This window comes from Mangifera indica, chromosome 11 (assembly GCF_011075055.1).
Source record: "Mangifera indica cultivar Alphonso chromosome 11, CATAS_Mindica_2.1, whole genome shotgun sequence".
NCBI classification, from domain to species: Eukaryota; Viridiplantae; Streptophyta; class Magnoliopsida; order Sapindales; family Anacardiaceae; genus Mangifera; species Mangifera indica.
The window spans coordinates 8,087,024-8,108,574 of record NC_058147.1 but is presented as its reverse complement, the minus strand read 5'-3'; the positions used below and the strand labels follow the sequence as shown (position 1 = coordinate 8,108,574).

Sequence of the window (21,551 nt, the reverse complement as noted above, 5' to 3'; positions counted from 1 at the left end):
AAGATAAAACCTTGAAATTTCATTATACCATGGGTGAAAACAAGTCATTTGGCCAATAGTTTTTGTTTCTGTCATGCGATGGACCCCATAACCAACACAAACCGAGTTGATCAAATGATAGGTATAACAAAGTGATATGGAAATATTAATTCCATATTTGCTTTAGTTGTTATTGATGTTACTGATTCCATTAGTACTTGTATTTAATTTTAATTTAGGGTTTAAAGAAGCTAAAATGACTTTTATGACCACCTACCATTGGTTCTTTTCTAATGAAATTGCAGTTTGGGTGAAAGTTCAAAATAAAATAATTCAAAGGGGTGGAAAAGAGTTTCGTCAAATCTAGGGTCGAAAATGAATTTACACTAAATTAAAGCGTCGTATCAAAAAGAGCCTAGCCTGTTACTATAAAAACTCATTGTTGCTAGATAGCCTACTGCAATGTCTAAATACAATCATTGTGGCTCTAAATGCCCCCTCCTAAAGATCAAAATCCTAAACTACACCGACATAGCAAAATGTTTGTAAAATAACATCGCCGTTGCCGGGGATCGAACCCGAGTCACCCGCGTGACAGGCGGGAATACTTACCACTATATTACAACGACTCATGTGAGGGAGAGTAGTTAATTTACAGATATAAAATAACAAATCAGAGGAATGCCATCCCTATGAAAAGGGTGGATTCGAACCAAACTTATTCGAACTCGGTTCGAATAAGCTCGAAACGAACTATGCTTAAACAAGCTCAAGGGCAAGCCAAAAAGTTTAACATTTTTGAGCTCAAGTTTTGGGGTGTTTAGCTCATCAAACTAACAAGCTAAAAATTTTGATATAAAATGATGTCGTTTTAATCAATATGTATTAAAACAACGTTATTTTAATAATGAGTTAGTTAAAAGCTTGATTCGAATTCAAACTTGAGCTCAACTCTTTTGAAACAAATCGAGCTCAAGTTTATTTGAAGCGAACTTGACAAGTCTAAGCTTAATCTCAATTTCATATAAATTGAGCTAAGTTCAGTTTGAATTTAATCCTACCCTGAAACAGAAGAAGCTATTGAGATTCTTTTCAAATAAATTGGAAAACAGAAGATATGCAAGACATTTCAACAATTAGCTATCTTAACGAATTTTATAGAACATCCATTCTCCAAGAAACAAGACGTTTTTTTTCATAAGCCAAATCACTATTTCCTACCCAAGTTTAAGTGCTATTGCAAAAACACATACATGAGGTTTGAAAAACCCAAAATCTCACTCATTCGTTAAAAATCTCAATTAAGGTTAACAATAAAACCGTCATTTAACCAAAAAACTAAAGTTTTATATCTTTGGTCTCCCTCAGCTTGAAAATTTCACAATTCAATCTTCATCTGAAGTTTGAAAAATCAAAATTTCTCCCTAGGGCTTGCAAATCAAAGTCGAAATTGCCGGAGATGGCCGTCTCTAGTGGCGTTGGCTCTTCCATCACTTTCCACCCCTAACTTAGGCTATTTCCTCCAATGAAGATGAAGACGACCTTCAGAGGTCTTAGATAGAGATGACTTTACCGTCTGAGACCACCGACGATCATCTTCGTTAGAGACGAAGACACTCCGATGAAGATGATTTCATCTTCGTAGGAGAAAATAGCCTACGCCAGTGGCTAGAAAGTGACCGATAGGGATAACTGAGCTCGAATAGAGAGCCAACGCCACCAAAGACGGCCGTCTAAGACGATTCCGACCTTGATTTGCAAACCCTAGAGGGGAAATTTTGATTTTTCAAACTTTAGGTGGAGACTGAATTGTGAGATTTTTAAGCTAGAGGGAGACATGTAACAAAACTTTAGATTTTTAAAATTTTTTATTAAATGACTATTTCACCTTTAATCATAACTGTGATTTTTAAAGGATGAATGAAATTTTGGATTTTTCAAACCTTATTAGTGTGTCTTTGGAATAACACTTAAACTTAACGGTAAAATAGTCCTTCGGCCTTTTTCATAATACCCAAATACCGACCGACTTTAACAATTTTGACAAATTACAAAATCTGTTGTTTATCATCAAATTTGATAAACACAATATCAAATTCAAGGAAAAGCTGAAATATGTTGTTTATCAAACACAATATCCTCAGCCCGTTTATCAATTTCATCTTAGTTGGTACCATTGAGTTTGTTTGACTGCTAACAAACCTTCCTCCCCCCCGGAGGAACCCGACACCCTCGTCGATGCACTCTCTAAGTAGTTCTTGATCTGCTCTTCATACTGTCAAAGATTCACATCCCTTTCCCACACAACAATCTGTCCGCCTATTTTTTCTACTTGCTCCCCTTGTTCTGTGGTCCAGAACTTTGGACAGCTTCCTGCTATAATCAACCTTAACTGTAGGAGGAACCCTCCTAGCCTGCTGCCTCAATTGATCATCATCCGAGTGAAAAGGCTTTAGGAAGCTCACATGAAATGTAGGGTGAATTTTCATCCTCTCCGACAATTCCAAGCGATAAGCCCTATTGCCAACACGCTTAAGCACCCGAAATGGCCCATCGTACCTCTGAATCAACTTTTTATGATAACGCTTATCCGTCACCTTTTTCCAAATCTGAGGGGTCAATTTCAGAAGCATCAAGTCCCCCTCCTAAAATTCTAAGTCTCTCCGATGTTGATCCGCATATTTTTTCATTCGACGCTATGCTTTTGCCAAGCTGTCACGCGCCTGCTCGATCAGCTCATGCTTCTGACGGACAAACCTGTAGGCAGCAGGGCTTGCACCTTAAGACTTCTGTTTAGCCATCTCCAATGACGTCAACGGATAAAACCCGAAAGCAACTTCACATGGACTCAAGCTCGTTGCCGAGGACTTGTGTATATTGTAAGAGAATTGAGCAACATCAAGTAAATCAACCCAATTTTTCTGGTTAGCAGTCACGTAATGCCTCAAAAACTCCTCCAAAAGAGAGTTTACCCGCTCGGTTTGCCCATCCGTTTGCGGGTGGTTGGCAGTGGAGAATTTCAATTCTGAACCCATGAGTTTAAAGAGCACTGTCCAGAATTTGCCAGTGAACCGCGCATCCCTATCGCTGATGATATCTTCCGACAATCCAAACAACTTCACCACATTTTTGAAAAATAATTCAACTGCAATGGCTGCTATACAAGTATTGGGAGCAGCAATAAACACAACATACTTTGAAAATCTATCCACCACAACCAAAATGAAACTCATCCCATTCACTTGAGGCAATCTCAAAATGAAATCCATCGAAACCGACACCCAAGGTTTCTCCGGAATAGGCAAAGGCTGAAGAAGACCCGCTTGCTTCTTCTTCTCAACTTTGTCATGTTGACATATTAGACAGGGTTTCACAAATAACTCATCATCCTTATACATTTTAGGCCAATAATAGGTTCAGGACAACAGTGCAAGCATCTTCTCGCAACCCGGATGGCCTGCCCATTGAGGATCATGAGTTTCCCTCAGCAACTCCTCCCTCAATCCTCCAATTTTCGGAACAAACAATCTACCATCACGAGCATAGAGCAACCCATTATTAAGCCAATATTTCCGAACCAGGCTATCAGCAACCTGCTGTCTCAATTGCTTGTATGTTGTGTCCTGCTCAGCCTGCAATTTCATCTTAGCAACAAAGTCAGTCTCAACACTAGTAAGAGAAGCAACATACCCCTGTGTATGCTTCCGACTTAGAGCATCACACACAAAGTTTTCTTTTCCTAGTCTGTGCACCCATGAAAAGTCAAATTCGACGAGGAATTCTTGCCATCTTGCTTGCTTGGGAGATAGTTTCTTTTGAGTCCGAAAGTAAGTGTTCGCCACGTTATTTGTCACTACCGTAAATTGGGTGCCAAGTAGGTAGTGTCTCCACACCGTCAAGCAATGGATCACAACCACCATTTCTTTTTCATGAACTAAATACTTCTACTTTGCATCTTTCAACTTTCTGCTTTCGAAAGCAATGGGGTGCCCCTCCTGAATCAGCACCCCACCGACAGCTTTATCTAAGGCATCAGTGTGCATTTCGAATGACAACGAAAAATCAGACAGCTTAAGCACAAATTTTGAAATTACTGCTTCCTTCAGATTATCGAAGGCACTTTGGCATCCCGCACTCCATTCCCACACTCTGTTTTTCTTCAACAAATCAGTGAGGGGAGCAACCAATTTGAAGTAATTCCGAATAAACCGCTTGTAATAATTTGCCAAACCCAAAAATGATCGTAATTTAGCCACCGAAACAGGTATAGACCAGTCAATAATGGCCTGCACTTTACGATCATCCATCGAGATCCGGCCCTTGCTAATTCGATGGCCAAGAAAAAGGATCTCTTGCACACCAAACTGACATTTTTCTTTCTTTACATACAATGAGTAGTCCTTCAAACGCCTCAAAACCGTTTTCAAGTGCATCACATGCTCATCAAGGGATTCACTATAAATTACAATGTCATCCAAATAAACCACAACAAAGCTGTCTAAATATTCATAAAGAACATCGTTCATTAGGTTACAAAATATAGCGGATGCATTTGTAAGACCGAAAGACATAACTAAAAATTCAAAGGAGCCATACCGTGTCACCATGACAGTCTTTGGCTCATCCCCCGCAGCTATCCGGACTTGCCAATACCCTAAGCGCAAGTCAATCTTGGTAAAGTAAGATGTCTTTGTCAACCGGTCAAATAAATCAACCATATTCAGAACCAGATACTTGTTCTTTATTGTAATCTTGTTGAGTGCTCTATAATCAACACACAACCGATGGCTGCAGTCCTGCTTCTTCTAGAACAGAACAGGTGCACCGTATGGAGCCTTCGAAGGCTGCAAGAATCTCGCATCCAGCAGCTCATCAAGTTGCCTCTTCAACTCCGCTAACTCCATGGGCAACATTCGGTAACGAACAAATGCTGGAGGCCTTTTCCCTGGTTCTAACTCAATTCGGTGATCTACATGTCTTCGGGGAGGCAACGTTTTCGAAAGTTCAGGTGGCATCACATCGCTATACTCATAAAGTAAACTAGCAATGCAATCCGACACATTAATAACACAATCTGCCTCAATTTCCACCAAGGTAGCAAACATCGTCATCTTTCCTTTTTTCAGTCCCGACTTCACTTGTTTAGCCGACTGCAACAACGACTTTTTATCTTGCCTACTCGTCACCGCATCAATAAAGCATGTATCCCTCTCATCCATGATTAACAACCCATGCAAATGTGACATAACTGAAGCTTTAGCAGAAATAAAGAATTCAATGCCAAGAATTACCTCAAAGTCATCCAAGGGCACCGCCATGAAAGTGCATTCCCGTTCCCAAGCCCCGCTCTTTAGAACGGTGGTGGTAATCCCTTGAACTGGTTGTGATCCTGAATTCACAGCTTTGATTCGACTGGAACTTTTCTCCACCTTCAACCCCAATGCAGACACCATCCTTTCAGTTATGAAATTGTTCGTTGCACCGGTATCTAACATAGCTCTCATCGGATGGCCATTCAAAACAGCCTCAACATACATTAGACCCTTGTGGCAGCTTGACCCTTCACTCCGCAGGGTATTCAACAACTGAATTGGATTAAGTCGTGGGTTTGAAGTTTCCGGTTCTTCCGTCGGTCCTTTCGAGGCAATCAAGGCAGAGAGTCTTTCTCTCTTTAGGCATTCCCGCGCCCTATGAGGGCCATTACACAAGAAGCAACCGGAGTAAAGCTTGCATTGGGAAGGATCTTGTCCCCGCTGTGAAGACTCACCCTCGGGCCTCATAAGCTTCTACTGACCCTTACTGTTCTGCTTGTTCTTCTTCCACTTGAGCTTGGTCTTTTTTTTTATCTTGGTTCCCCGAAGAACGATCGATTTGATAATCCACCAACCCATCGACAACAACAATAACCATGGGCAAATCTTTCACCTTTTGTCTCCTAAGTTCAGCCTGCGCCCAAGGCTGCATCCCTGAGAAGAAGTTGAACAACTTGTCCTCCTCCGACATATTTTTAATATCAAGCATGAGGGAGCTGAAATCCTTCACATAATCCCGCACCGTGCCCGTGTGCCGCAATTTTTTCAATGCCTCTCTAGCTACCCATGCAGCGTTCAAAGGCAAGAATTGGTCCTTTAGTTCTTTTTTCAAGGCCTCCCATGTGTCTATCTCGGGTCTACCCGCACTAGCATCATCATCAAGACGCGTTCGCCACCACAGCTTGGCGTATCCCGTTAAGTACATGCTTGTGATCGTTACTTGTTCTTCCTCGGAGACACGAGCAGCCTTGAAATACTGCTCCATATCCCACAGAAAGTTCTCCAACTCCTTAGCATTGCGGGAGCCCCCGAATGGCTTTGGTTCGGGGACTTTATGCTTCCCCGTTCCAACACTCGATTCCCCTGAAGTGAAGGAGCTCACGCTGGCCCTTTTAAGCAGCACAATGTCATTCTCCATAGAGGATAACCGATCATCCAGTTTATCCGACATGTCAAGGACCTGCTTCAATATCTCGTTGGAGCGCTCTAACATATCCCTCTGAGCATTAGTAACGCTCTGTTTCAACTCCTCAATTTGTTGGGAGTACAAGGCAACCCTTTCAGACAATGGGGCAACATCAGGAGCTAGGACACCCACTAACTCCTCTAAAGCATTCACTTTATCAGTCAAGCTAACCATTTTCGGGGCTCTGATACCACAACTGTCACAGGCTCACGTTTTTCACACAAAACGCACTGAAATTTTTCCCCTGTGATGGCGCCAAGTTTCACCACTCAGCCAGCCTTCAACCCACAAAATTCCAACAACCAAAGAGCAAAAGCAACCTACAAACACAAGGAACCAACGCAATAGGCAACACACAAATGATAGCAACACAATATTAGTTCAAACATAAGGCACAAGAATGTAAAGGGAGCAAATGTCCCAATTTTTTTATTAATCAATGAAAAGATTACAATGAAGTCTGTTGATGATCATTACACAAATACAATAAAACTCTCAATGTGGTCAGTCCACCATTTCTCAACTCAGGTTGCAAGCTTGAAGAAGACTTGCAGCAAATTTCAGCTTCCGGCTTCAGACAGATGCAGCCACGTTTTTCTCTGCCTTATCTCAGATTAGGGTTTTTGGGGTTTCAAATAGACTAAATTCCCTCCATCACAAGTGCCCCATATATATATAGACATAGCTGAGTCAGCTTCCAGCAGGGCAGAGGGCAGAAAACACACCAGTCAACCCTTGACATGTGGAATTCCACCAACTTGGTAGAAGAGCTTTCAGTTTGTGCCCACCGGCTGGCTTCAGCTGGCTGTCACTAACTTGTCACTTGTAAATATATTTAGCATCCTCCAATGTTTCCCTTAGTTGGTGCCCAGCCCACCAACGAAATTGACTACCATTCTCAGCCTGTTGACTGGTCTATACCTACTTCGGTGGCTGAATTACGGTCATTTTTGGGTTTGAAAAATTACTACAGGCGGTTTATTCGAAATTACTCCATATTGGTTGCTCCCCTCACTGATTTGTTGAAGAAAAACAGTGTGAGAATGGAGTGTGGGATGCCAAAATGTTTTCGATAATCTGAAGAAAACAGTAATTTCAAAACCGATGCTTAAGCTGCCTGATTTTTCGTTGCCATTCGAAGTGCACACTGATGCCTCGGATAAAGTTGTCGGTGGGGTGCTGATTCAAGAGGGGCACCCCGTTGCTTTTGAAAGCAGAAAGTTGAAAGATGCAAAGCAGAAGTATTCAGTCCATGAAAAAGAAATGGTGGCTGTGATCCATTGCTTGACGATGTGGAGACACTACCTACTTGACACCCAATTTACGGTAGTGACGGATAACATGGCGAACACTTACTTTCAGACTCAAAAGAAACTATCTCTCAAGCAAGCAAGATGACAAGAATTTCTTGCCGAATTTGACTTTTCATGGGTGCACAAACTAGGAAAAGAAAACTTTGTGGCTGATGCTCTGAGTCGGAAGCATACACAGGGGTATGTTGCTTGCCTTACTAGTGTTGAGGCTGACTTTGTTGCTAAGATGAAATTGCAAGCTGAGCAGGATACAACATACAAGCAACTGAGACAGCAGGTTGTTGATGGCCTGGTTCAGAAATACTGGCTTGATGATGGGCCGCTCTATGCTCGTGGTGGCAGATTGTTTGTTCCGAAAACTGGAGGATTGAAGAAAGAGTTGCTGAGGGAAACTCATGATCCTCAATGGGCAGGCCACCCGAGTTGCGAGAGGAAGCTTGCACTACTATCCCGAACCTATTATTGGCCTAAAATGCATGAGGATGTTGAGTTATTTGTGAAAACCGGCCTAACATGCCAACATGACAAAGTTGAGAAGAAGCAAGCGGGTCTTCTTCAGCCTTTGCCTATTCCGAAGAAACCTTGGGTGTCAGTTTCGATGGATTTCATTTCGGGATTGCCTCAAGTGAATGGGATGGGTTCCATTTTGGTTGTGGTGGATAGATTTTCAAAGTATGTTGTGTTTATTGCTGCTCCCAGTGCTTGTACAGTAGCTACTGCAGCTGAATTATTTTTCAGAAATGTGGTGAAGTTGTTTGGATTGCCGGAAGATATCATCAGCGATAGGGATGCGCGGTTCACTGATAAATTCTGGACAGTGCTATTTAAACTCATGGGTTCAGAATTGAAATTCTCCACTGCCAACCACCCGCAAACGGATGGGCAAACCGAACGGGTAAACTCTCTTTTGGAGGAGTTTTTTAGGCATTACGTGACTATTAACCAGAAAAATTGGGTTGATTTACTTGATGTTGCTTAATTCTCTTACAATATACACAAGTCCTCGGCAACGAGCTTGAGTCCATGTGAAGTTGCTTTCGGGTTTTATTCGTTGACGCCATTAGAGATGGCTAAACAGAAGTCTCAAGGTGCAAGCCCTGCTGCCTACAGGTTTGCCCGTGAGAAGCATGAGCTGATCGAGCAGGCGCGTGACAGCTTGGCAAAAACACAGCGTCGAATGAAAAAATACGCGGATCAGCGTCGAAATTTCAGGAAGGGGACTTGGTGCTTCTGAAATTGACCCCTCAGATTTGGAAAAAGGTGACGGATAAGCGCTATCATAAAAGGTTGATTCAGAGGTACGATGGGCCATTTCGGGTGCTTAAGCGTGTTGGCAATGTGGCTTATCGCTTGGAACTACCGGAGAGGATGAAAATTCACCCTACATTTCATGTGAGCTTCCTAAAGCCTTTTCACTCGGATGATGATCAATTGAGATAGCGGGCTAGGAGGGCTCCTCTCACAGTCAGGGTTGATTATAACAGGAAGCTGTCTAAAGTTCTAGACCACAGAAGAAGGGGAGCAAGCAGAAAAAATAGACAGACAGATTTCCTTATCTTATGGGAAGGGGATGAGGCTGCTGTGTGGGAAAGGGATGTGAATCTTTGGCAGTATGAAGAGCAGATCAAGAACTACTTAGAGAGTGCACCGACGAGGGCGTCGGGTTCCTCCGGGGGGGAGGGGGGAGGGTTTGTTAGCAGTCGAACAAACTCAATGGTACGCCCGTGCGGATTTAGGTGCAACAAGCCATGTACGGGTGAGCATGGTCTTCGTTTTCGGTTATGTGGGTTTTAGCATTAAAACAGGCTGAGGATGGCAGTCAATTTCGTTGGTGGGCTGGGCACCAACTAAGGGAAACATTTGAGGATGCTAAATATATTTACAAGTGACAAGTTAGTGACAGCCAGCTGGTGGGCACAAACTGGAAGCTCTTCTACCAAGTTGGTGGAATTCCACATGTCAAGGGTTGACTGGTGCGTTTTCTGCCCTCTGCCCTGCTGGAAGCTGACTCAGCTATGTCTATATATATATGAGGCATTTGTAATGGAGGGAATTTAGTCCATTTGAAACCCTCAAAAACCCTAATCTGAGAGAAGGCAAAGAAAAATGTGGTTGTATCTATCTGAAGTCGGAAGTTGAAATCTGCTACAAGTCTTCTTCAAGCTTGCAACCTGAGTTGAGAAAGGGTGGATTGCCCACATTGAGAGCTTTATTGTATTTTTGTAATGTTCATCAGCAGACTCCATTGTACTCTTTTCATTGATTAATAAAAAGAGTTGGGACATTTGCTCCCTTTACATTCTTGTGCCTTATGTTTGAATTGATATTGTGTCGCTATCAATTCAAACACAATATCAATTTGATAAACAACAACAATCTTTGAATTTGATAAACAACAAACTTGATAAAATTTTACAATAAATGATCAAATGAGAGCTGAAACCCTTCAACTCTCAGTTTAAACAAATACCTTAACCACTTTGTGATTAGGGTTTGGAAAACATGACGTTTTTAGTACACCGAGAATACTTCAATAGGTCAACTCAAACTGCAAGTAAATAAGCTCCTCAACTTTTCCAACTGTAAGTAAATAAGCTCTTCAACTTTTCCTTGAGTCAAATTTAGCACGTCGCTCTTCATATGATGCTGTGATCATTTCAAGCAAATAAGAAGTTAGGTAAAAACCTTGTAAAATGGCAAGGTTAAAACTAGTGATGGCTAAAGTTAGAGAGGCGGTATGAAATTAAAAATAATAACAACTTCTGATTTTTATGATAATGGCCATGGACAATCAATATACCCTTGAACTACTTGTACCCCAGTTAACTGCAGAATAATTTGGTGGTGAATGAGCTTGTTCATGAACAGAAAGTGCAATTACGACAAGTTAAATTTTAATTTAGAAGGATTGAAAGGCTAAAATGTTAACAGAAGTCACACAGAGAGTTAATTTGCTTTGTTGCTAGTTCAGCTCCATAAAAGCAAGCCATAAACCATCTCACTATCATGCTGGTCCAGAAAGCACTTAACAACACTTCTTTGGTCAATAAAGAGGAAGTTGACACCAATAATTATAAAAACCAGGGTCTAATTGATGATTAAGGTGTGGTAGCACTTACGCTCAGTTGGTCGAGAAAAAAGGGACACATGGGAAGCCTTCTTCTTGTTTGTTCCATTTTTCAATAAACTCAGATCTGAAAAATTAAACCAAGTCTCAGCACACAGAAAAGAAGAATGCTATGGAATCAAGTAAAATGAGACAGATGATAATTAATTTCCACACCATTATCTAATGGCAAACAACTCAAAAGTGCCTCATGATAAATTGCAGCTTGGAGTTGATACATTTGACATTCATTCTGCAAATGCATAAGCAGAGCTTGTCCCGCATCTATTCATAAAACAAGGCTATTCAGCAGATTGCAAGTGAAAATGAATGCCAAACACATAAAATTAGCAGGTAAACGAGGTGTTAACACTGAAGTTCACTGAAAGCATCCAACATTTGACGTCTAAGAAAATTGTCCAGATTAAATAAGTTATATTTCATGTTTAGAATACCAAATGAACAAGTAAATTTGAGATCATCAAATTCACAGGATTGAAGAACCAATGGAATCTCAGGAGCCATGATATACTGAGGTTTCCTCAGAGTCCTTTCAGTGTCCAGTAATGCATCTATCACCTACACATTTGAGCAATTAATGTGAGTTCTTTTATATTGTATAGCAAAGATTCAAAGGTGGAGGGCACTTTTCAAGAGGTTAAGTTCTTGTCACTTAATTCAACAATACTGATTAAGATAACTTTCATCATGCATCCAGCAGCTCACAAGCCAATCCATTGAGCAAATCAGAACACAAGAAACAAACTTGAAAACTAATGTTTGGATTTATCAGTAATTCAAACTTGAACATTCATCATACAGACATGATGTATACCAACATTCAGTGTCCACACTATAAAACCCTCCAGCGATCCCTAGCTGAAGGCCCTGCCTAAAAGGCACTATAATTCAACTTTGGTTTTAACTTTCTGTGACCTTGCAAAAGTCAACAAGTAGCTAAATGCGTACAAGAACGTATACGTACAGTAAGATTCATGTATCAGACTATTTTATGTCTAAAAAATTTGAAAGAAAAAGATTTTAAGGTTAATAATATAACAAGGACATAGGTATGCACCTCATCAGATTCAAGACCTCGGCCAATCATAAACAGGACAGCAACCATGCACCTGACCTGGTGCCATAGAAAAGCAGTACCTCGAATTTTAATGGCACAAAGTTGATTGTCTCCATACCTGCAAGTAAAATTAGCAATTTGAGAACTTTTGGAGACACTCTAACCATGCATCTTAGAATTTTTTTCTTTCCTCAATTCATGTTAACAGAAATTCATTCACTATAATTCACTAGTGGCTCGTCAATACGAGAGGCAGTTCCTGTGAAATTTATGTCAAAGCTATATTAATACACCTGAATAAATGTAGATACCGGAGTACAGAGTCCATACAACATACTTAGCATAGATTTTTAAAAAATGCTACTGTAGCCAGCCTTGCCTCTCAATTTTGAGAAGTAAAATATACATCGAAGAGAAATGAGAGATGATGTTCTTTCATGTATTTAAGAACTATAGATTGAGAGGAAAAATGCTACACATAGTATCTCATAAAGTTAAGCAGTAGCTTATGACATTTTATATCAACAAAAAATGAAGAAAGAATGCTGTCACACATCACAAAATATATTTCATGAAATCTATGAAATATCGGAGAATTGGGTCAGAGACATTTTTACCGATGCCAACCTCATATCACAAGGAGAAACTTCAAATGAGGTGACATGCCGCCTATAGTTGTGTACATTTAGTGCATCCATCTTACAGAAGTTTCTGAAGTCATGTTCCCCTACAAATTTCTTTCCTGCACTCTCCATTGCCTGGTGAAACATAAATTATTAAAGAAGGTGGTATAAAATTATTATTTTACCAGAATCAGAACTGAAGTGAGCTCATAAAAGGCCAAAACACACAAGGTAAAAAAGAACTACATACCAAGAGATTTAGATTTTCTCTCCAAAAGAAGTATTTATATTCTCTGCTTAAGCAGCTAAACCTGCACTAACAGAAAATAACACAAGATTATACTAAAACATAAGACGATATGTCTTTGAGAGAGAATTATCGTGAGTGTGCTGAATCACATGAGGCCAAATCACCAGGAAGAAAAATTCTTACAAAATGATTAATTCAACCATGCTGATATGATAATTGTAATGGTACAAGTTACTCCTAAATATCCTTTCAAAACCATGAACTTCTCATCCAATCATCATTAAGAATTTTCGAATGTGTAACAAACCTTGCACTGAAATTAATTGGAACAGGACACCAGCCGATAATTCGAATATCTTTTGGAAGGGCTCGATTAAGCACTCTTACGTAATCAATCTCCCCTTCTGAGAAGAATAAACATAATGCATTAAGATGGGAGATATACATTCAAAAATATTTTAAATTTAAAAGATGAATATAATTTTACAAAGAATCCTGTAAACAACTGGAATAGCATGAACCAAATCAAATCAGTCAATTCTATCTATGCTAATGGGCTTCTTTCCTGTTGTTACACTTCTCTTCATGAGATTTCTTTTTCCAATTTCCAATTCACATTTCTTATGAAAAACAAGCCAAAATGTCAACATCATTGTCAGAGCCTGGTTTAAACTAGTGGAATAATCACAAGTAGAAAATCTATGAGTTAATTGAATAACTAAATGTCAGACCCTTAATTTGACAGTTCAGAAAACAACGCAGAGATATTCTCAAGAAAACCTTGAAAATAGAAATCAAAGCTCTACCACAAATGGTTCTTCATGCCCCAGTTTGAACTCTCAACAAAGAGCACAGAGTTGTAATGATTGTGAGAAGAGGTCACAAAAACCTCCCCCATAAATTATAAATTATAATAATTTTAACATGACTGAAGAAATTATGATACTGAGATAAAAATCAACATATTACAGTTTCACCCAATAGGATAGGTCATATGAATATACAAAATTTCGAATAGGTTACATGACTAACCAGTTTGTTGTGCTGTTTCTCCAGAAGTTTTGCAATCTGTCCTATTTTCCTTGTGCTTTGATCTTAAATATAGAGCAATCACCTGCGTAAAATATTTGTCAGGTTCTTAATATTCAAGTGACAACAGAAATAGCCTCTCCCAACCTTAATGAAGGCCCTATTAAATTTGAGGTCTCACGCAGTCTCTGATATAATATCATGGGACCTCAATTCATAATTGGTATAAACTGTCAAGAGACAAACACAATGGAGTAGTAAAAAATGTTCAAATATAATGGTTCTTTTCATTTTCAGAAAGAAAGCATGCAGGTATTTTTTAATTCTATATAGAAGTTTTGATGTTTTAGAAAAATGGTTTCATTTACTTATGGATTTCAAATCCATAGTCTTTTGCAGATAAATGGGATCTACTTACAGGATAGAACTTGCACAAATTTACATTAAGAAAGTAGCTCAGAAGGCATTCATAACTCATTGAGTGGCATAAATGCTAATCAATAAAAGCCTCAATACTAAGTTCAGCACAAGCTTTTGCTCATGACTTTTCAAATCCTGAACTTACTTGCCCAACAGAGGAAACCCCCTTATCTGTTCGGCCACATCTCGAGTACTGTGATTCCTTCTTGTCAGCAACCAAAAGCCTGGTTTTCTCAAGAGCATTGAAAATTTCCGACTGCAGGAAAAAACTTGTATACTAAGCATTTAAGCAGATATTTAAGCCATGTACAAAGAGATTTATTCAATGAAACAAGCTCTATAAAACATAAATGATGCTGATTTGAAAGGTACTCTAGAGCTTTCCTGCAACAAAACTTGTTTAAAAAGACTTGAGTAATGATTATATTTTTCTCAACCACAGGTTAAATATATTGAAATACCAATAAAATAATTCTTTCAGAAGACACATTAACATGTCTATTTTCAATATAAGAATGATTATGGAAGCCCAAAGATTTCTCAGTAAATACTTGAGTGCCAAGTACTGACAATTAAATGTGGCAAAATAAGTTCTGCAAATCTATTGAAGCACAATTGAACACGATCTGAGGGTTTATGACACTCTATTTTGTGCAACAGCATATGTTCAAGCTATGGATGCAGGCAGAACTATGGAGAATGAATCATGAAGGATAAATTAAATCTTTACTTTTCAGGTTAAGGAACTATAACCTATATAGTTGTTCTGAGAATAGATTACAAATTTGATGCAGTCAGTCTGATCATCTGTGAACTATTATGTCTTACTATTCTTTAGTACAGCAATTTCAACAAAGCAAGAAAATGAATACCACACCTCAACAGTTGGTTCCATTTGTGCTTCTGAAGCAAAACCATAAAACCTGTGATGCAACAAATATTGCATAAGATCTTCATTATTGAAATTATAGGTTTATCTATCAAAAAATAGAAATAATAGAACATAAAACAATGGTCAATAAACCAGACTTTTACAGAAGGAAACATTAGATGATTCTAAGTAGAAGGATGTCAATCATGAACTAAATCTCACAAAATTATCAGTTGTGTTGCAAGTGAAGGTATGGCATTACAATATCTACATCTTGTGAATAAGATCTCAGCTCAACATTGGTGATCCCATAAGTTTGCAAACGACAAAGCTTTCTGAAGGGCATGAATGTACTGATTTGATCCAAGAATCCCACCCAGTCTATTCTAGTGTTTTCACTATTTGTTAACATATTTCTATCAGTATGTCACGATTAAGATTTAACAAAGTACATTGCCCTATGTTAGGAGCAGTGTTTACATCTCCCACAAATGGAAACAACTAGGGCAGAAGAGTCAAGTGGAGACAGGTAGCAGAATCATGAAAGTGACAGATGGCAGCAAGAGCAAAGAAGAAGAGAAGACTAGACCACCAAAACAGAAGGCTGGATTGTGGCAAGAGGAAAGCATGGGTGATAGTTATGCAAAGGGAACAAATACTGGAAGGGAATCAAGGTGAATCAGGAATTCAAAAGCAAACGTAAGGGATTAGGGGGAGAGAGTCGGCCTCTCGAAAGCATGGCTTTTTCTATTGCTTTATTGTAAAGAACCAAAACTGAAATGGATATTGTACATGGATTTTGAGCAAAGAAAGCTATCTTGATGGTTCATTAATTCTGTGCACTTGTGTTGATTATTCAGTTTACTATTGCCTGGATATTGTGTGTTGTTTGGTTGTGGTTGTGGAACAAATATTGCAGTATAGTTCTGGGTCGAAAAGAAGAAGAATACTGCTGTTGTTGTGAAGATAAGAATCAGGACAGTGGAGGAAGAGACCAGGTACGTAACACTCTAGCTGGAGAGTAATGGGCAAAACAGTCTGTGGTTGACCCATTCCAGTTAAGAGATCAAAGCTTAATTGAGTAGCATACATATAGTTGCTTTCAGTCAATCCTTACATTACAGAATCTCAACAGCTATTTTCCATTGCACTTTCAAAATGAAAGGGAATATTTCTGTAGGAAGAAATGAAGGAAAAGATATCATAAAGGTATCAAGCTTAGAAATAATACATTATTATACCTCTGACCAAAATACATTACTTTCAGAGCAACATATCTCTTGGAATGATGATTTACAATCCCTAAGAACAGAAATGTTAGTCATATTCAGCAAATTCATATGTTCAGATGGAGAATAGAAAAAAGTAGGCAAATAAAGATAATTAACCAATAGAAAAAAAACAGACTTTTCTGATTAACTACATTTTTTGGATCTATAATTTATGAACTCATAAGGTTATATCAGCCTATAATAAATCAACTACACAATACAGGAACATAAGGTGGATGGCAACATATATTCGCAGCAAAATTATAGAGAACACTGGCTCCACAAATTTGTTTTACTTTTATATACATTTGTTGATTTATTTTCTTTCACAAGGCTTGAATTGAACCTCACCCCATTAATGTAATACAAATAAAGTCTAGAAGAACACCTGGCATTTTCTCAGTTACTTTCTTTTTCCTGAGCTGGCAACCTCCAGTGTCTATTTTCCCGCTTTTCTCAATCCAATTTGCAGTATCTAGAACAGAACCATCAAGCTTCTCCTCTATCTGCATCATGACCATGATTATATAATGAGCTCCATTAAATCATGTTGGTTAAATACATACTCAAACATAGATGTTACTCTAAAATATAAAAATATATTGTGGGGGTGCTAACTGTCTCTCATAAGTGCATTCTAATGTGCATGGTAGATTTGATTGATATTCAGACACCAAACTATTGACATCACAGCACAATGAAACAGGAGAATGATTATATACATACAAAAAATAACTCTAGCGAATACCATCTCCAACTTATCATTTTGCATACATGTCCACGCAGCTCGAGCCATGTCTCACCCTTATGAATGGAATGCAATCACCACATTGACTACAGTGTTACTTGACATGCCCCTCCCTCACTTATTGCAGCATGACCATATTTTTCATAATTTTTTATTTTAGTAAAGCTAGAATCTTTTTTCTTGAACATGAACTCAACATAAGCAGAAAACTAAGAGGGTAAAAATTTAAACTAATAAAAAAACCTTTTCACATCGACAATTCGAGAGTCGAGATAGTAGCCTCGCATTATCAGCTTCTAATTCCTGAAAAAACGTTTTGCATATCGGTGAACACACACATATACACTTCAAATTTTCAAATAAGTTTTTGCCACTAAAACCAGTCAAAGTACTTCCATAAGCATTTAAACTGTTGAACTAATTTTGGCGTAACCATACGTGCCCTCTGTGAAATGGTATTAAGAAAGAACGAAATGAATAGCGCAAACCTTAACTCTGGTTTGCAGATGGTGCAGTTGGGAATGTAAACTGGAAATGAGATCTTGATTGTCCTCTGACATGGTGGATTGCTTTGCGTCACTGTTCTTGCTCTGTTTTGAATGACGAAGGGTTGAGAGATGAGCCTTTGCCTTTCTGGACTAAAACGCTTGCTCAAATTGATTAAAAAAAAATATAGAAAAGTATTGGGGTGTTTAAAAATAAAATATTTCTTGGGGCTCTTTAAAAAATAACCCTTTTTATAGACAGGAGAAATGTTTAAATAATTCAAGCATAAAAAATACAAACAAATATATCAAAATATGCTTGAAACTTCTTCAAAGCAAACAGAAAATCTAAGAGAACAATAATCCCATCCAAATATAATATGAAGATTACAAAATTTGGAGTCAACCTATAAGAAATTCATTAATCTTAGCACCAACAAGGGAAAATTTTCACAAAGAAGAGGAAAACCCACAAAGCAAACCCTCCCTTCTTTTACTATTCACAATATATAATAGGCCAAAACACTTATTCTTATCCAAGGTTTCGTATATTACCAAACTCCCACCTATAAGGTTTAGAAAAATCTAAATACTTATATATTCTGTTAAAATTTTTGTCAAGGTTAAAGATAAAATTGTTATTTAATAAAAAAATTAAAAACTAAAATTTTATCTCATTTCTTCTTTTAATTTAAAAAACTAACAATTTTTTCTATTAATAGTCTTGAAAAGTTACATTTTTCCCTTTAGGGTTTTATTTTTTAAACTTTATGTTGGAAAGGAGAGAGAACATAGCTAGAGATGACGAAGTCTTTTGGCCTAAAGGGGAAAATGCAACTTTTTAAAACTATTAGTGGGCATGAATTATTAGTTTTTTAAATTAAAAGAGAAAAATGAGATAAAATTTTAATTTTTTAACGGTTTTACCTTTAATTCTAACAAAAAAAAATTTTAATAGCAAAAGTGAGTATTTAGATTTTTAAAATCTTAAGGGTGAAAGTTTGAGAATAGACCAAACCTTGGGTGAGAATAAGTCTTTTGGCCTATATAAAACTCAAAACTAGATCCTCAGCCATTTAGAATGTTGAAACACTTTTTTTCTATAGGATCACCAAAAATCAAGTCAATCAAACTATAGGAAAATCTTTGATTGTGCCCTTGATCAAAACTATACACTCAAAAAAAAAAAAAATTTGCAACACCTTCTTTCTTTTTCTCTATTGAACTTTATGTTGAAATGCAAATGAATGACAAAAACTACAACAATATTAACTCTCTTTTGCAGCAAATAATGACTTTATGCAAAAAATAATTAAATAGGCTTAAAATAAAATATTCAGGCCAAACTCTACAAAATAAGGAAGCCTAACAAATCTCTTCTTTCTAACCATACAAAAGAATTCATCTTTCCATTAATCAAGTGACTAACATCAAACTTCCACTTTGGCAAACCAAATTTGTTAACATATTTGTACTATTAACATTAGTATGAACTTTCTTTCGCTTAAGCAACTTTGAATTAAAAACATCACAAATCCAATAATTTCTAACATCGATGTGTTTTAACCTACTATGAAAAGTTGGATTCTTGTTAAGTTAAACAACACTTTGACTATCACAAAAGTAACACATACCTTTATTGGATAAAACCAAACTTCTTCATAATAGTTTTCATCCAAAGAAACTCTTTACATTCTTTCATCATCGCAATATGTTTAGCCTTTGTAGAAGACAATGCAACATACTTTTGCATTGTAGTTAACAAAGCAACTACACACCTTGCAAAAATGATCAAATGACATGAAGTAGACTTCCTTGAGTCAAAATCTTCTACCATATATGCATTGGTATAACCAACTAGCATAGGTTTCTCACTTTCAAAATATAGTTTCAAACCAAAAGTGGCAAGGAGATATCTTATAATCTAGTTCACTACCCCTCAATGGTCTCATTTAGAATTAAAAAGATTATGACTAACAAAACCGGCTACATGAGTTATATCCAACTTTGTGTATATCATGACATACATCACAATATCTATAACAGAGACATGAGAAACCTTTTGCATATGTTCCTTCTTTTTCTTAAAAGGACTTTATAGCACTTAATTAGTAAGTAGTAAATGAGGGGGAGGGAAGTTTACGAACCACTTTAGTTTTCTCCATTTTGAATCTTTGAAGCACTTTCTCAATGCACTTTTTTTTGTGACAAACACAACTTTTACTTTTCTTTATAATGAGAAATTCTTTTGCCAAGAATTTGTTTTGTTGGCCCTAAGTCTTGCGTAGCAAATGACCTACTTAATTCTCACTTCAATTTGTCTATCTTAGAGGCATTATAGCTAAAATAAGCATGGCGTCAATATAGAGTAATGAAATGATAAAATTATTATCAAAGAACTTTTGCGTAAAACATAATGGTGAAAAGTAGTCTTTTGACTAGAACCCTTGACAACTGACTTAGGTTTGTATCATGGGGTGAGAAGTGTTCTCTTTTTGCTTCAATCTATAAACCCAATAAATTTTCAAAGCTCTCTTACCTTTTTCAACTTTACCAAGTCTAAAGTTTAACTATCATGCAACAATTTCATTCATTATACATTGCTTCAACCAATTTCTTTCTATACTTGCTTTCCAAAACTTCCTTATAATTCTTAAGCTCTCCCTTATCAAATAAGAGCACATGTACTCATTAGAAAAATAAATGGTAAAAGGTTGTCAGTCTTTAATAGATCTTCTAGTGGAACAATAAGTAGTAGTTGTGGATCATCAATAACATTATCTGTAAAAGTACCCACGTAATCTACTTTTAGCTGGTCATTAGATTGTATGTCATTAGGTTTACCATTATTAACTAGATTAGACAAGTTCACCAAAGGAATTGCATCTAGATCATACAAGTCATCATTGCTATTAGATATTTTCTTCTTAACCTTTGTAATATCATTAGTGGTTTGATCTTTAATTAATACTGCATCATGACTTCAAAAAAGCTTCTTCCTAATCAAATCATAAACCTGTGGCCAAATTCATCTGGGCCATATTGAATAAAAATATATTTTAGTGTCTCAACAATAAGCTTTTGTAACACCTACATGTATGTATCAAGGATAATTTTGTCATTTTGTATGTATATGAGTTATTTATAATTTTGGGAAATTGGTTTAAGTGTTTAAAATAGGATTTTAAACTATACAATAGTGGTGTATGAAGGGTGCATACCCGTTCATTTATGCTAGGTGGATTAAAATGGATAACGTGTCATGTCAGATTATTTTGTAATGATGAACGATCCTTTGTATCAAGTTAACACCTATTCCAATGGTTACAATTTAAAGATTATATAAGCAGCATGTATGCAAGATACGATATTGCTATTTAATCAACCATAATTATTAACCAAATCTATTTCATACTTATCTGATCTACAGACAGTAATTTTGATGGCAATAGTGATATTCCAGTAGTGAGTTCTTCAGGCAGGGATAATAAGTAAGTAGGAGAGTGAATTTTGTTTATGTTTTGGTTGCAGTCTTATACATGATTGATTTTGTAATTTTAATGTTTCAATTTGAGAAAAAATGTTATGTGATTGGGTTTAGTGATTGAAACATATGAAAGGATAATGTACTAGTTCATTTAAAGCAAGATGTTTATACAATAAGAGATGCAAGAAAATATGAGTAAGAATACTCTTTGTGGTCTATGATTTAAGAGAGTAATTTTTAGAGATCGGATCATCATATTACTAGTTATACAATGCAACATGAATGAATGAGAACTAATATGTTGATGAAAATTTATGGTTGGTTTGTTAAAACATATTTGCGTGATAACTTTCATATGTTTACAAATATGATGATTTAGGTGTGTTTTGTTGT

At 37.2% G+C, this 21,551-nt stretch overlaps 1 protein-coding gene and 1 non-coding gene across 2 annotated transcripts; both read right to left on the bottom strand.

The window, feature by feature from the left end:
• Positions 1-536: 536 nt before the first annotated feature.
• On the bottom strand, positions 537-608 carry TRNAD-GUC. Its single transcript has one exon. It is a non-coding gene; the product is annotated as a tRNA-Asp (tRNA).
• Positions 609-10,153: 9,545 nt separating this feature from the next.
• LOC123228560 (tRNA pseudouridine(38/39) synthase) lies at positions 10,154-17,829 on the bottom strand. The gene is made up of 15 exons (XM_044653964.1): positions 17,675-17,829; positions 17,430-17,489; positions 16,827-16,944; positions 16,409-16,469; positions 15,174-15,219; positions 14,442-14,552; positions 13,880-13,961; positions 13,155-13,251; positions 12,848-12,908; positions 12,602-12,732; positions 11,975-12,092; positions 11,352-11,475; positions 11,074-11,181; positions 10,910-10,984; positions 10,154-10,436 (listed from the first exon to the last, which is right to left on the bottom strand). Exons 1-15 carry the CDS (start codon positions 17,744-17,746, stop codon positions 10,390-10,392), a joined length of 1,311 nt encoding a protein of 436 aa, XP_044509899.1. The 5' UTR covers positions 17,747-17,829; the 3' UTR covers positions 10,154-10,389.
• Positions 17,830-21,551: the final 3,722 nt, after the last annotated feature.